The sequence below is a fragment of the Alligator sinensis genome, unplaced genomic scaffold (genome assembly GCF_000455745.1).
Source record: "Alligator sinensis unplaced genomic scaffold, ASM45574v1 scaffold366_1, whole genome shotgun sequence".
Classification (NCBI taxonomy): Eukaryota; Metazoa; Chordata; order Crocodylia; family Alligatoridae; genus Alligator; species Alligator sinensis.
Window position 1 is genome coordinate 1220130 of NW_005841851.1, and position 15258 is coordinate 1235387.

At 47.2% G+C, this 15258-nt stretch overlaps 2 protein-coding genes across 4 annotated transcripts in view; one reads left to right on the plus strand and one right to left on the minus strand.

Moving 5' to 3' along the window:
* TARDBP (TAR DNA binding protein) overlaps nucleotides 1-3625 on the plus strand; it is a 13561-nt gene extending 9936 nt beyond the window's left edge. Inside the window, exon 6 of one of the 2 annotated variants that reach the window (XR_003095538.1) lies at nucleotides 3486-3625. The gene's annotated coding sequence lies outside the window, so the exon portion shown is untranslated. The remainder of the gene's footprint in view (nucleotides 1-3485) is intronic. The other variant, XR_003095539.1, reaches the window with a different exon arrangement.
* The window catches only part of MASP2 (mannan binding lectin serine peptidase 2), a 19358-nt gene that overhangs the window by 1267 nt on the left and 2833 nt on the right, over nucleotides 1-15258 (minus strand). The window contains exons 3-10 of one of the 2 annotated variants that reach the window (XM_006016158.3): nucleotides 14692-14869; nucleotides 14183-14314; nucleotides 7237-7433; nucleotides 6601-6748; nucleotides 3728-3846; nucleotides 2435-2513; nucleotides 1882-2019; nucleotides 969-1043 (exon numbers count right to left, since the gene is read on the minus strand). In XM_006016158.3, coding sequence (XP_006016220.1) covers nucleotides 969-1043; nucleotides 1882-2019; nucleotides 2435-2513; nucleotides 3728-3846; nucleotides 6601-6748; nucleotides 7237-7433; nucleotides 14183-14314; nucleotides 14692-14869 — 1066 coding nt within the window. Of the gene's footprint in view, nucleotides 1-968; nucleotides 1044-1881; nucleotides 2020-2434; nucleotides 2514-3727; nucleotides 3847-6600; nucleotides 6749-7236; nucleotides 7434-12710; nucleotides 12912-14182; nucleotides 14315-14691; nucleotides 14870-15258 lie in introns of those variants that run through there. The other variant, XM_014523151.2, reaches the window with a different exon arrangement.

Consider the following 15258-nt stretch of genomic DNA (forward strand, 5'->3'; position numbering starts at 1 on the left):
TATGACTAAATAATGCAGAATGTTCTTCACAGAAGGACTTCATAGGCTTTTTCAGGCCCTCTGCAAGTTTTGTACAAAATTTTGCAGATCAGTTGTGTGGCTGCCCAAGCATTCACAGTGTTCTGTAATAAAGCTACTGGACAGGGCTTGGATTCACTCTATCCTATTTGGTTAGTGTGTTGTCATGTAAACCAGACTAGTGTTCAAATAAGCAAAGAACTCTCAGGTTAAGGATTATGAAATTTCTGCCTATTTCTCATACCAGCCTTGTGTGCTTTTGAATTGATATAGAAAAGGTATGAGTGTAAGCAGTCCTAAATCTGGTTTACATTGTCTTGGGAAGGGCAAGTTCTCAGCTTTGAGCCCTCATGTTAACAGTGGTGTGGAACTTGGAATAAGGCCAAAGAGGAGTCTTAAAAAGGATCCAGTGTAAAGAGGAGAAGGATAAATTTGGGAGTTGGGAACTACAATGGATCCCAGTTGAACTCTAGATGCTGTGATGTTTAGACCCGTCAGTTTGTCATTCATTTTTCACTGATCTAATACAAATAAAGTGGGTTACTCATTGCACTTACCTCGTCTTGGTAAGTCTTAACACAAGGCAAATTATGGCATGTTTTACATTTAATAACAATTGTGCAGGTGTTAGCTTTTTGAGGGGTTTTTGTGGAATTAATGTTCATTGAAGGCTGATAGCTAATGAAAAGTTATATTGTGGACTTAATATCACTAGGAAAGCTACAAATGATTTTGATCATTCTTTTAATTGCATCTTAAATAAAAGCTGGTTTCCTTCTGTATGATAAAAGGAGCTGCTCAATCCCTTGTGGTGAACAGTGCTCATATAAAACTGTGACAATAACAATGTTTAAAGACCGGTCATAAGACAACTACTGAATATATTTTCCTAAGATCAAGTCCTTGTTTATCTATGCCAATCAAACTTGATATATCAATTCACGCATTACCTGGCTCACAGATGGGAAGTGTTTTTTCTCCCTTGGAATTCTTCCAGAATCCATCAGCACTGCACTGGTATTTACCTGCAATTCAAAAAGGCAGAAATTTAAGAATGTACATGCACAATCCCAGTCCTATTTTCGTAGCCAGGCACCTATGAGACATGGATGGATCTGGACATAACATAAGAATTGCCATTTGCTGTGGCGATTCCACTTTACAAGCTCCTGTGGGTCAGACCGTAGGTCCATCCTGCCCAGCATTCTGTATCACACAGGGGCAGAGTGGATGCTGAAAGGGAGTGAACCGGGTGTAACCAGGGTTTTTCCCCCACTGTTTCTGTCACTTACAGCCCACAGCATTTAAAGTCTAGGAAGGTCTAATTCAGAGCCTGTACTTCTGTGCTCAAAAGTGTGTCCAATTCCTTTTTAAAATCTGGCTTAAACCATCAGCTTCCACATCTGGTGCCAATGAGTTCTACACTTGAATTATGTGCTGTGTGAAAAAGAATTTCCTTTTGTTAGTTTTAAACTTAAGATCTAGTTTCATTTTGTGACCCCTAGTTGACTAAGTACCAGACTACAGTCATGGGGTCCTACCGTAATTTTGTGTAGTCTTGGATGAAAATTGTCTGTGCATTATCTATCCCCACCCCTTTATTGAGCGGTGAGAGGGCAGGATCCTTCACAGTTATGTAGCCCAAGACCAGGGTCTTTGTGCCACAGGAGCTTGTAAAGTGGAATCTCCACAGGTGTGACAAGCATTTAACTCCCCCAGCTGAAGTTAAGGAGAATGTATGAAGTGTTAAGTGCATGAATTAAACCCTGTAAAATAAGTGCTGCACCAGATCTCAGTGCCTGTTTTCCCATAAGTACTTGTGGGAAACAGAAGATCAGGCCTCTAAAAAATGTTTCCCCTTACCGTTACTCTTCTCTTTCATAGTGTAGAAGGGGCCCTCGCACTTGTACTGGATTTCAGCTTTGTAAGTGGTCACTTCAGGTCTTGTGACGTATGTAACAGTGCCATTGTCTATGTCCTCAGGCGGGCCGCAGTTGACAACTAAACAGTTAAAAGGGAAAAAAGGGGGGGAAAAAGCCCCTTAAGTGGACTAAAGTAAAAAAATATTAAGCCATGTGAGCAGGAGCTGGTTGGGTGGAAATACTATTAGAATAATTTATCTTCTACAATAATAGCCTGGATATCCACAGAAAAATCCCTAGCTACTGTCATCTCAAAGCAAACGTTGCTGTTGCCAGCAGTGATTTAAAAAAAAAAAAAAAAAAAAAAGTATAGTGTCTAAATTTTAAATAAAAATACAATTTAATAAGAAAGGGGTCATTTGTACCCAAATAAAAATATTTCATCCTATGCTGCCTCCTACGTTTTCTCACACTTAGGAAAATACTCTGTCAGAGAAGTAAAAAATTAGCATACTGCACAGATAAAAACTTGTGCCTAATAGTAATGTACTTACTGATGCATTTTGCCATCGGCTTATTCCAGGAACCATCCTTTTGACATTCTGCTTTAAAAGATTTCACAACCAGTTCATTCTATAGGGCAAAAAAAGAGGACATAAAGATCTATTTATTTCGTTAAAAACTGACTCGGTCAACTTCACAGTGTTGCTACTCCCTGAAAAAAAAAGTCAGACTTAATGTCTGCTCACCAGCCTGAAATAAAAATATGCTGTACTAAATAGATCTTATAGGCCTGTGATGCCTTTCTCAGATGTCCTCGCCTGTTCTCACTTTGTTGCAGTACCTTAACACTTTTACAGTGGGAACAGTAGTCCCTATGTTACATTCGTACTGTTTTCCAATAACTAATAACTGTCCTCCTGGACACCAAACAAACCCTACCTGGCTGAGGTTTGAGGGACATGTGAAATAAGGGAGGGAAGCATAATTTTCCTGGGAGTTTGAATCCACTTTACATTTGTTTGCTACAGCAGTCTGACCCACTTATGCTTCTCTGGAGTCCCCATCAATGAGAAATGTATCGCTGTAAAGTCATGTAAAGTGTATGTCAAGAAGGAAGATGTAGCATATCTTGCAGTTGATCAATTTTTGCACAAACCCTCCCTTTATCGTATGTCATGGTGAAATGAATAGACAAAGCTCTAATATAATTAGTTGTCTTGATTTTGAACATAAATGGAAGCAACATCTAACTCGTAACCAGAACAGGTACTAGAGTAATACCAAACATGTAGAAAGAAGGAATAGTCAGACGAGGTATATTTTTATACTAAGCATTAAAATAAGGACGGGTCTTACTGAAAGTACACGATAACAGCAAGACTGTGATCTAAGTATACGCTCCCAACAGGCTTCTGCATTTGGAATATCATCAGAAGTCCCCTGCTGGGAACTGAAGTTGAAATGCTGTGAAGTTGTCTAAAATATTTTTTTAGACAGCAGACACAAAACATGTTCTAGCTTTAATTTTTCTGCCTTAATGCTTAGCATATTGCCTCAGTGGGCCAGGCTTTACAGTCTTCTTTTTTTTATCTCCCAATGCAGCCACAAACAAACTTACACGTGCAGCAGCCCAAAAGCATCAATAAAACCTGTTTGGGAAAGGACAGTTCTTTGGAAAGGACAACTGAAAGACGATAGCTAACATGCACACGTTTATGGTTTGGAAAGAAATTGTTTGTGTGTGACAGTGGTTAAACAGCCAGAAATCCTGCCTGCTGTCTACTCCAACAAAGATTTAAGTCTGCAAGGGAAAGCAGAATATGAGGAGCTTGTGGTTTACCTACTTCCAACAGCACATATCCAGCATCACAAGACAGATCGTAATAATCCTTCAGAATGTATTGTGCTTGCACTGGTCTGATGTGGCCATTGGGTGGTGCTTTAGGATTAGGGCACAACAGAGCTGTAGAGGGATGCATGACAAAACATCATATTTCCTTCTGAAATGGAGTCTAATCTTTGTTGGTAACGACTGATAAGAACTGCTGTGTGTCATCTCTTCCCACACACACACAAGCATGCACACACAAAAGTTACTGAGAGCAGAAGGAAACATTTAAGTGAGGCAGGCACAGTAAAACCTTGCTGACACACGCTCCGGTCATCCCCACAGTGTAATTTGATTACTCAGATTCAGCCCCACGCTGGAAGACTACTCAATCTAGAGTTATGCAGTGAAGACTCTTTCTCTTTTGCTCTAAACAAGCCCAATGCTTGCTCCGTACTGCCCAAACCACCCCAGACGTTCTGGTCCTGGAGCACCTATTGCTCTGGATACTCCCTGGCAGACTTTTTAAACTTCAATAAAGCTCTGGTGACATGTAAGTGTGAAATGGAGCTGCCTGATCGCTGTTGTCCTGCCTCACTGAGTTCTGAGAGTAGCTTGGAGTCAAGTCATGAGTAGGGGCCTCTTTTCTTTGAAGGGAAATGAATGTCCTAGATGTGTTGGGTGGTGAAATGACAGCTGTGACCAACAACTGTGGCACCAGCTGTCATCACTAGGCTGCACACTTTGGCATTCTGGGCCTTTATGCTGATGGAAGTGATAGACAATATCCTGCTCCAAACGTGCAAAGAAGCAATTACTTGAGCTAAAGGAAAATCTCCATTTAGGACAGATCCTGTGACATGCCGTTGACTCTGCCCTGTACAGAGAACACAGGAACCATTTGCTATAATCCTAAGATCCCCATTAAGGCTGCAGAAGGGAAGGTTGTTTGGAAGAGTAGGGTAACACGCGTGTATCAGTGAACTCAATCTCATGGAAGTACCTTTGCTACTGAGCTTAGCCAAAAAGGTGACAAGGTGCAAGTGTGGCAGAAATGAATGTGAGCGCTAAAAAGAACAACACTGGTTTTAAATATATGACTAGAAGGGATCCCCTGGATCAGCCCTGTTCCCTGCTACTGCAGGTAACTACATTGTCCATCTGCTTTCATGAGTTTACCAAACTCCACCTTAAAACAGCTTATGTTTTCTCCCCACCCCCAATTACACTTCTCAAGAGGCTGCTTCAGACCCTCATTCTGCTGGTGGTCAGAAGCCTCATTGCCAGCCTAAATTTATTCCTGGCCAGTACACTCCCACTAGTTTTAGGGCAGACACTGCCCTTTAACTTAACCAGCTCTTCTACCTCTCTGGTGCTTTCCCTTCAGGGAATTTAAAGACAGCAACTGGATCTCCACCCAGCTTTCAGCTAAACTGCACAAGCCCAGCTCTTTTAGTGTCTTCTCCTAACGCACACTTTCCCTTCCCCTTATTATCCTAGTAGCTCTGTTTCTTCCAGTTCTGGTTTGAATTCCTCCTTGAAGGTAGTGGTCAAACTCTGGGTAGCAATGCAGATGAGGCCCACCTGCACCTGTGCTTTGGGCACTGGCATTCAGATGTTCCTGTCTTTGCTAGCAGTATCTCATCTGGTGCATCCTAGGACCGCATTTCCCTCAAGACCAGCCAACTTTTCCGCTATGCTGTTCCCACCCTGCTCTGTATTTGCATCTCCCAACTTTGTGTCATCGGTAATTTTTTTTGTGTGTTCCTACATCTTGTGTAAAGATCGTTAAAGAAAATGTTAATGAACATGGGTCCCAAGACCAGTCCTATGGTAGGTCTACTAATAACCTCCCTCCTTCAACACCACCCATTATCTTAATTTTAGCTAGTGTCTTACCCACTCTACAATTGTTGTACTACTTCACTTCTCCACTTTAAGTGATAACTCTGCCTATGACCCTGTACCAATGCCTAGTCATGTCACAGAATCAGAGCAGTAGGGCGGGAAGGGACTCCACAGATCATCTAGTCCAGTGTTTCTCAAGCAGTGGTGGGACTCAAAGGTCATGTAGGTGGGACTTCAACTCATTGCCCAGTTGAAAAAAATTAAAGTTGTTTGCACTTCAAAGAGGAATCAATGGCTCTCTCAAACAGTGGGGTTTTGTTTTTATCACAGTGGGATCAGGGTTTTTTGACAAAATGGTTGGTGGGACGTAAGGTGCAAAAGATTGAGAACATCTGATCTAGTCCAACCCCCTGCCTGAGACAGGATCAGCCCTATCCAAATACACAATACATCCAGGTAGTTTAGTTTAGAGTGACCACACTTCCTTTGTCTTGAAAAGCAGTGACCTTCCAAGAACGCTATCCTCTTCATCTGCAGTCTGCCTGTATTTGATCCCATTTAATTTACGTCCATGTCTTTAATTATTCTTTCCTTCAATGTGTGCATACTACTGCAGCCAGAGTAATGGGGTCTATACTCACCTACATCACTTCCCCTGCTGTTTTCTATATGGTGCTTCCTGCCAAGCTGATATTTGTTTTTAAAAGCCAGTTCTTTAAAAAACAAATCTAGCCCCACAGACTTGAGAGGATTAAGCAATTTTGGGTTTTGCTTCTGCCTTAGAAGCAGTAACTTCCCTTTCCATTCCCTCACACCCCATTAGGGATCTTGCCTTTGTATCTATTCTTACTGAAAATTGAGATAAGGTATTCATTTAAATTTTGACATCATACCCATGTTATCTTTAATACCAACCCAGTCCTCATTGCATAGCAACACAACTACTCTCCCTGATCTCTCTTGAAATCACCATCAGAAACCTGCCTCCCAGAGAACAACCAAATTTCTGGATGGCAAGAAAGCCCAGCCCTAATAACCCACCTGTTGTAGTATATTTGATCTTCCATCCAGTGTGGTCTCCTGAGATATCAGTGGTGAAAGTAATATCAACAGCGTTGCTTCCTGTCTCAATTTTCGGAGGCAAAGTCTGTCCACAGAATGGGCCGTACTGCTTTTTTGGTGTTTTAATCTGAAACAACGAGACAACTCAAGCACCTCTGCCTAACCTATCCTTAGTCAAGTTAAGGAATGTATCCTTCTGCTTGAGGACAATGGCAGCTAGCCAGGGACTGCTCAGGCTGCTAATTGTGGAGCTCTTCAGCAAATTGTAGCTCTTCTGCCTAATGGCAAGTCAGGGCAATCATTTTATATAGAGAAGTTTACATCAAAGCATCTCAAAGTGCTTCAGAGAGAGATTAGCCCTGGGTGGGGGGCACTATGGCCATTTTATAGATGTGCAAACTCAGGTACCAAGAGCTTAAGTGTTGTGCATGACATGATGCCATGTGTAATGGACAGAAGGTGGGATTTAGTCCTACCACCTCTGTCTGAGAGCTGGGAAGGAAGGGGATGTCTCTTGTCTGAACTTCCCAAGCAAGAAAACTACCCAAGAGTGGGAGGGCAGGGAGGCTACAATTTGAGGGGAGAAAGCTGGCCCAGCAGTGGAGCCCAACTGACCTTAAGGGCATCGTAGGGACACAATGCCTCTGGGTGCACTTCCACATTAAAGGTTTCCACAAATTCCAGGATGATCATGAAGCCGTCTTCCACCCGGATACTGTAGCTGCAGGAGGAGAGTTTGGGATAAGCCTTGGGATAGTTGGGGCTGGTGATTTCTCCAGATCTCTTGGTGAAAGACTGGCTTTGACAATGAGCTAGAAGGCAAAAAAGCATAAAAGATCACAAGAACTAGTCAGCAGTTTTACATCAGGGATGGTGCCCAGAGGCAGGGGGTGCAGGGAGCAGGAGAAGGAGCCAGGCCCTTAGTTGTCAAGTCACTGCAGAATTAAGATGAAAAGGTAACAGGATGTAAGGCCACCATGCAAGCAACTGGCAGGGAGCATCTGAGAAGCCCTGGCAAATACCAAAGCACTAAAGGTGTGGCTAGTTCACGGTGCCCAGGCTGTAAATGCTTCTAATCAAAACTACCTGTCCCTCATTTCCAGAGGCTTCAGACTGCTCTTCCTTGATTGCTGCCAGAAATTTCCAATGTGATTTTATTCTCTGTGAAAAGCCAGCTCTGTCTCTTACTGACACAACTGAAGCCACAATGCTCCCTGCTAAAGAAAGGCAGAGAGGAACATCCACAAGCGCCTAGAGGATCTTTGCTTTTTGATGGCATGATTGCTGTGAAGCAGTGCTTTGATCAGCTGGGTACAAAGGCTTTACGATAGGCTATGAGAGCAGTTTCCTTTACTGATGGACTGGCTGTAACAGTTCCGAAAAGTTTCGTGCCACTATAATACTAAATTAATTGTAAAAGGAAAACTGGCTGGCTTTGGGACATACCCACCATACCAATCTCTAGCAACTAATATGCCATCATCCACTCATTAAATGCAGATGATTCCCCAGGAGGCCGTGTTGTGTTTTCTGTTGTCCATGTAGATGGAAACTGCTCAGGGCAGGGACGTGTGCTGCATCCTAACACCCTCTTCAGCAATTCTTGGATTTTCTGCTTTCAAATTCCAGTCTCCTCCTCTTCAGGAGGGTACAGCCTGCTTTCATTTAACCCTTAGATATGCAATATTAAAATCTTTTGCTATAGGAAGTGCTGATTCTGGTTGAGGTGCAAGAACTTTGGGCTAAGGTCTGTTTTATTTTTCCTACTGTTTTGCTGCAGTGAACAGCTCCCAGCACAGTGGGGCTAACCATACAAAGAATGATGCACTTGGGCCTTGCAAACAGTTCTTTTAGAGAGCTGTGACCTCCTCTAGCCAGCTGACATCGCTCCTCTCCATCACCCTTCTCTTGAGTAATCACTTTCTACAGAAGCCCCTCGATCCTCCCCAGGGTATCCAGGCATCAAGGGCATTTCCTACTGCAAATCCCACAAGTGCCTAACTTGGTACCCAAACATCAGAGATAAAAACGCAGATCAGAGGAATCCACCGCTAAAGAAAAAATTCTGCTTTGAAGCTGAACTCGGGACCTCCCCTGCCTGCAGACTGAACTTGCTTTCATCCTGAAGGACTGATGGTACAGAAACCTCAACTGACTTGTCAGGAGTTTGTCAGCCGACTCTGGACCTAACCTTGCAGCTCTGCTCTTTTTTTCTTAATTTAGAGGTGGCTTAAGTTTTCTGTTGCAAGTGCAAAATAATCATTGAGCTGTGTTACAGGTAGACATCAATCTCTTCTTTCCATTCCATACTCATGAAGAATAATTGGTGAATGCTTTTATTGTGCAAGTGAGTACCTCATTTTTTTTTCAACTCAGTGCTCAATGTCCTGCAGCGTCTGCTGATTATGGGAGAGCAAACAAGTGTCCTCGGTGCAATTATTCTTCTCCCAAGCCACTGACGGGGCTGCTGAAAATATTGATTTGAAAACTTTGGCTTCATCACTTTGCTTTCTGGTACTTGGTAGAAAATATCCCTGCAATCACCCTCCCTTCTATTCATTGCAGAGACAGACTAGAAATCAAACCCTGTTTAATACAGAATTTTGAACTGCTGAATGGACCAAGTAAGTTAGTGGAAAATTGGTTTCTCTCTTACAAACTACAATTCTTTCATGTTACAAAATGAATGGGCCTGACCTTAGTCCATGCAAGAGTGATCCAAAAGCAAGCCTAAAACAGATAGGAACCAAGATACAGTGCTTGTTAGCATGGAGAAAGGCACAGCATGCATTTAAGGTTTATTCCTTCAATTCATACCTTTGCAAGTTGCTGCCATGCACGACCCCTATATCAGGCACTTTGCCTGGGGTTAGGAAAGAATGTCTTCACAGAAGCGTGATGCTTCAAAGCTGCTTATGGATTTATGCCTTCCTCTGAAGTACCAGGTGCTGACCACTGGCAGAGACAGGTGAGTGGGTGAGAGGAACTTAGTCTGGTACTTCCGCGAGCCTGACAGGTGCTGGGCATGTCTACACATGCAGGTAGCACCCCTGAATAAACTTGGTTGCAGTTTGTGCTGGAGTTTATTGCTCCAGGGCATGCCATTTGCATGTGTGTCTAGGACAGGGGTGGGCAATTATTTTGGGCGAAGGGCCGCTTACTGAGTTTTGGCAAGCTGTCGGCTGTATTTTCCTCTCTGATGCTAGGCAGGGGCTTCTGGTTGGGGGTGGGGTGGGGCTGGGCAGGTTGTGCGGCTGGGTCATGCCACTGGCTTCCCCTGGGTCCTACTGCCTCTGTCTCCTGTCATCTTTGACAGGCAGCCAGGAGCAAATAAATACTAATTTTCTAATTTTTTTAGGGGTCCCACAGGCTGTATTTTGCCCACCCCGGCCTAGGACCACAGCACATTGAGCTGGCCCTCTGGGTCAGCCTACCAGCCTGGGGGTGCTCTGACCTGGCTCAACATGCTGCGGAGGGGCTGGCTGCGGCATGAGGGTGCTCCAGTGTGGGGCTAGCTGGCAGGCAGCCCCCGCACTAAAGCACCTTTGTGCCACAGCCAGCCCTGTCACCATTTACATGTGTGTTGCAGTGGAGTAAACGCCACTGTAGGATAGCAATCGTGCCTGGCAGTACTATCCTATGGTGAAGTTAATTGGTTTGCTCTGTCCTGATAGCACCGCATGTGTAGATAAATGCCAATGTTTTACTGCAGAGCTAATCAGGCAACTCCACAGTAAATGTCTCACGTAGATGCATCCACTGAGGTTTTACCTGCCCCTAGCACTGACATGGAGCAGTGCTGTGAGGCTGGGACAGGCTCTTCTGTGCCTGGATAACACCTAGGACAAGAAGTCCATACCTGGGACCCTTGTGTGCTATCACAGCACAAATAATACGAACAGGGCAATGCTGATATCTCACTGATGCTGAAAATGGAGCTTTCACCTGAGCCTTCACCTTGCTTTGAAGGACCCAGGGAGGGGAAAGATGGAAGTTGACTGGGTCCTGAATCAGTGTCCACTGAAACTCAATTCTCCAGGGGATTGGAGAGTCAGGGGATGTTGTGCGATGCTGTGAGACAATCCCAGCAGAGGGAAATAAACCCCCTGGAGCCATGGCCACAAGCAGCAGCCAAAACTAGCTGAGCAGACAGGAGGAGGTGCCTCGTGCTGGATCTAAGGGATTTGCTGCTTGAAGATGAAACACTTCAGAACCTGCCCTACTTTCCTGTGCAATATCTCCTGAATGTGGCCACAGGGAGCTGCCTTTGGCAGGGCTGTATTTTTATTTCACAAGTCTGCAAGCAAGGAGCTCATAAACTAGCCAGCCCCAAAAAGGATTGAATCATTTTCAACCCACTCACAGCAGTAATCCTGTCCCTGGGCTTCTCAGACAGGGTTTTAGAGCTGCCCAGAGAGTGCTCAATTATACTTATCCCATATTTTTATTAGAATCACAGCGAGACATTTGCCAGAGACCTAAACTCTGAGAAACGAGCCCCTCTAAACTTGTGAGTTCATTGGCACTGGCTCATTAGGTTTCTAACAAAAAGCGGATTGTAATCATGCCAGCGAGTCACCCCGGTGCCTCCAGCTGGTCCCAGCGTGGATGCCTGCAACACATCTTCAAGGCAAGACAGCACATATCCTGACAGGGTCCTGGTGACCACCCTGCCACTGTGGCCCTTGTCCCTGGAGTGTCCGAGTGCTTTACACACAGTAATTGGCTTCACCCTTGCAACCCGCACAGCAAAGTAGCACGGCCCTATCAGCCCACGTTGCAGATTGAGAACACAGGTGCACCGGTGCCAGAGACTTACCCCAGGTCACACAGGACATCGGTTGCTGGGCCAGGGCCAAACCCAGGTCTCTTTTGAGTCAACCTCATGCCAACTCTCAGGAGGAATGATTTCAGTGCAGGAATTAGCTGAATGCAGGACAGCAGCGTGGGGCAGAGATGGAGCTCCCAGTGCCAAGAGCCTCTACTTCCTCACTCTTGCTGGCTTTGTGAGCTTGTTGAGCTCTTTAAAGCTTGGTTTGATCTGTGGGTGGCTTTTCCACCTGCCTCTCCACCTCTATTAGTTAATATCCCACTTGCAGATGCTCTTTGAATTCAAATAGTGTCTAGGAGCCCTAGTCAGGATCCCGGATCCCTGTATACTAGGTACTGCAAACACACAGACCGAGAGCGGGTGCCTGCTCCAAGGAGCTGACAGTCCAAGAGAAGAGACGAGAGATGAATGGCGGGGGGAGTGGGGCTGGGGAAGGATGCAGGGAAGCAACTGGACAACACTAGCAATGGTACTAAACAGAGAACAGAGCCTGGATCCTGTGCCCAGGGAATGCTCTGCTGGGATGGACCTAACCAACTCTCATGTCATCCTGCAACAGGAGAGGAAGGTATGGATGGGTGCTGTGAGGATGCCAGGAAAGATCACAGCACCAGTACTATGTAGGAAGAGGGAGCTGGGCACGGACTGGAGCCACTTTTATTTAAATCCACCTGGAAAGGGTCACCTCTTCATGCTGCTGCTTCAAGTGGCAGATGCTGCTCCTCAAGAAGGGAAACTCCATCCTGGAGCTGCTTTGCTTAGTTACTGCTTTGTTTCCCAGCACAGCTGAAGCCCAGAGACTTTCCAGAGGACCCGACAGGACAAGCCATGAGCACAGGGTTGGGTCCTAAAGGGAGATGTGGGCAATCACCATGTCAGGGTCTAGAGAGAGATCAAACCTTTCCCAAGCATGAGTATGCCCAGAACTGAGGCTCTTGGCTTTGTCCATCACAGAGAAGAGGCTTGGTGTTTTAGCACGGGCATAGATCTGAAGTCACCCAGTGATGCTAAGTGGGGAGTGAGGTGGCTTGCATCCCGTTCTAGTTTAAGCGTTCGGCTTGATCAGCCCAGCAGCTGAAGCAGTGCACTAAAAGCAAGAGGCAGCTTCTCTCCGGCTCATGTTGGGGCCCAAGGCACCTCTCAGGAGTGCACTCGGTCACCAGCCTCTGCCTTATCTGCCTTTCCTTTTCCTTAGTAACACGTGGAGCAATGCAAACACACAAACAAAAAATGGACCTTGAGGCTGCAGTCAGCTTTGGACAGGAAAGGCCATTTTATTGTCTGCAGGCCACAGGCCTGAAAGGAAGGAAACCCAGACGTGCGCAAAGGAGCCGAGACCCATCCCTCGGCTTCCGTGTGACATGCAGCCGCTGGCAGGTCAGGAAGGAGGGTGAGCCAGCTCTTCCCCGCATGTCTGTCTTGATCTCTGCTTAAGCAGCAGCAGGTTAATTATCTCAAGCTGGAAGATAAAGGAGAAGAAACAAATAGACAAGAAAGGCTTGTCAATCTCAGCCTGCTAAGATGGAAGCCCAAATCACAGGGGCCAGTGTGGTTCCAACAGGCCTGTCCTCCGGAGCCCAGTCAGAGGCTGGGATGGCCTCAAAGCATGTTTCCAAAGCAAGATGGGGGATATGCTTTAAAGGCAGAGCCAATCCCACTGACCCCTTGTGCTACACACACTGGCAGGAGGAGATGGGGCTGGGCAGCAAGCAAGAGTTCCCAGTGCACTGCAGGTTGGGGAGCACAGCTCCTGAACAAGACCCGAGGGATCCCAAAGTTTGGGAGTGTTTGCACTAGAGGGGGGTGGAACAGTCACCCCAGAGCCATGCAGGAGTGTCAGACTTCAAAGGCTCCAGACAGGAGGAGGATCTGCAGGCTATGCCTACATCTAGGGAGCACTGAGCATCCCCAGGTCCTCCCACATGCAGGATCCAGCCCCAGCCTGATGAAGCCGCTCAGCTACGAGGAATCTGGCTTCTGTCCTATGTTGGCTCACAGCACGTTGCAGGCAGAGCAAGCCCCGAGGTGCTGATCGCTGCGCCGATGCAGACGGACAATCGTTCCTTGTCATGAACCTTCTTCCAGCAGCACATGCAGAGCAGCGGAGATGGCTGGGGGCCTGCAGCTCTAGCCCTGTGGAGGGGATGGCCATGCATGGCCTCTCACACATCTGCAGCTGGATTCAGGTGGCTGGTGTCACAAGCACAGAAGCTCTGGTGTCCATGCTGTGACAGGCAGGCAGAAGCAGGTCAATGCTGTCTCCATCTGAGCTGGGGATCGGCTCGTGCTCAGCCTCCTTGATCACAGCTTCTCGTGCGAGGCTAGAACAGCGGGTCTGCGCCTCAGCCTTTACAGGACATCGGTGTGGGCTGCTGGAGCCTGGAGCCCGCAGGATCCAGCTGGGGCAGCAGAAAGAGGGCTTCCTTCCTCCATCCTGTGCCCAAACCCTGGAGGAGCAGTCCCAGGGGGCAATTGCACACCCAATCTCTGGTCTGCCATTGGAGCCTGCCCACCACAGGGACAGCGGGCAAATGCCTGGAAACTAGACTGAAGCCCCCAGAGCCTCCAGATAATGCCTTTCCCCCTGCCCAAGCACAATAACTTCCTCTGCATTGCATGGGCTGCAACTGGGCCTTGGGATGCTCCAGACTTGGACTTCACTGGGTGATCCGGGTGATTGAGTGGGCCTCACCTGAGCACAAGCCGGGGCAGGGAGGGGAGCAGACTCACCTGTGCATGTCCTCTTGTTCTTAAGGAGCGCATAGCCCACCCTGCAGCTGCAGTAGTAGCCACCCAGGTAGTTATGGCAGTAGTGGTCACACAGCGGCTCCCCATCCACCAGCAGTTTGCACTCGTCCACATCTAGCAGAGTTAAACACACCAGAATCAGCCAACTGGATTGTGTGCTGGGGCGTGCGGGGCAGGGCCTAACACCGAGTGTCCTCTGCAGAAGGTGGCAAGATGGAAGCTATGGAGCAGGGTAAGGAGAGAAGGGAGATGCTCCTGCGTGTTAGCTGGAAACTCCTTAAAATCTGCTTGTGTCTGTCTGAGCCAGCTCCTACCCACTGCCGAGAACCTCACTGGTAGCACCCCGCGCCCTCCTCTCCCTCGCACCCTGCACAGGGCACGGGACTGTCCCTCCTCCAGGCCTCAAGGCCACCTGACAGAGGGTGTGTGAGGCCAGGAGGGGCACTGCCCCCGTGCAGTTGCTTTCTCCCTAGCCAGGGGTTGGCTCTCACCTTCAGCAGCGTAGAAGGCCTCGAAGCCTGTGAACTGCTTCTCATTGGAGTAGTCAGAGCGGAAGGTAACGGTGAGAGTGTTGTCGACAGAGTGGTACGTCTTGTTGCCCGGAGCCTCCTCCGTGTCCGTGCTCACCTGCCCACACAGCTTGGCCACCAGCTGTCCTCCAGAGCTCAGCTGCAAGGGGGCACAGAAGAGCCAGTCATACCAACACGTTTGTACAGCCCCCCTCCACCTCCCAACTCAGTGGGAAAAGGATCAGGTCCATGAGCAGCATTAGGTCTCTCTGTCCCTGGGGAACACCCCAGCCTAGCTTCATATGCCCATCCCCACTCCTGCCTGCCTCTGCGCGGGGGCTGAAGATCCCTGGAGAGGAAGAGGAAGGCAGACAGACCCTTCCAGGATGCTAGTAAGAGCAGTTTCCCTTGTGGCCAGGGCTCCATGAGGATGTCCTGAAGCAGGGTCTGGCCACATGCCCTCTACCTCTATGCTCATGCCAGCTGGCTGCATGCCCCTGGCTGAGTAGAGGCTGCAGGTCTCCTTCTGCTGGCAGACTTTCCATCAGC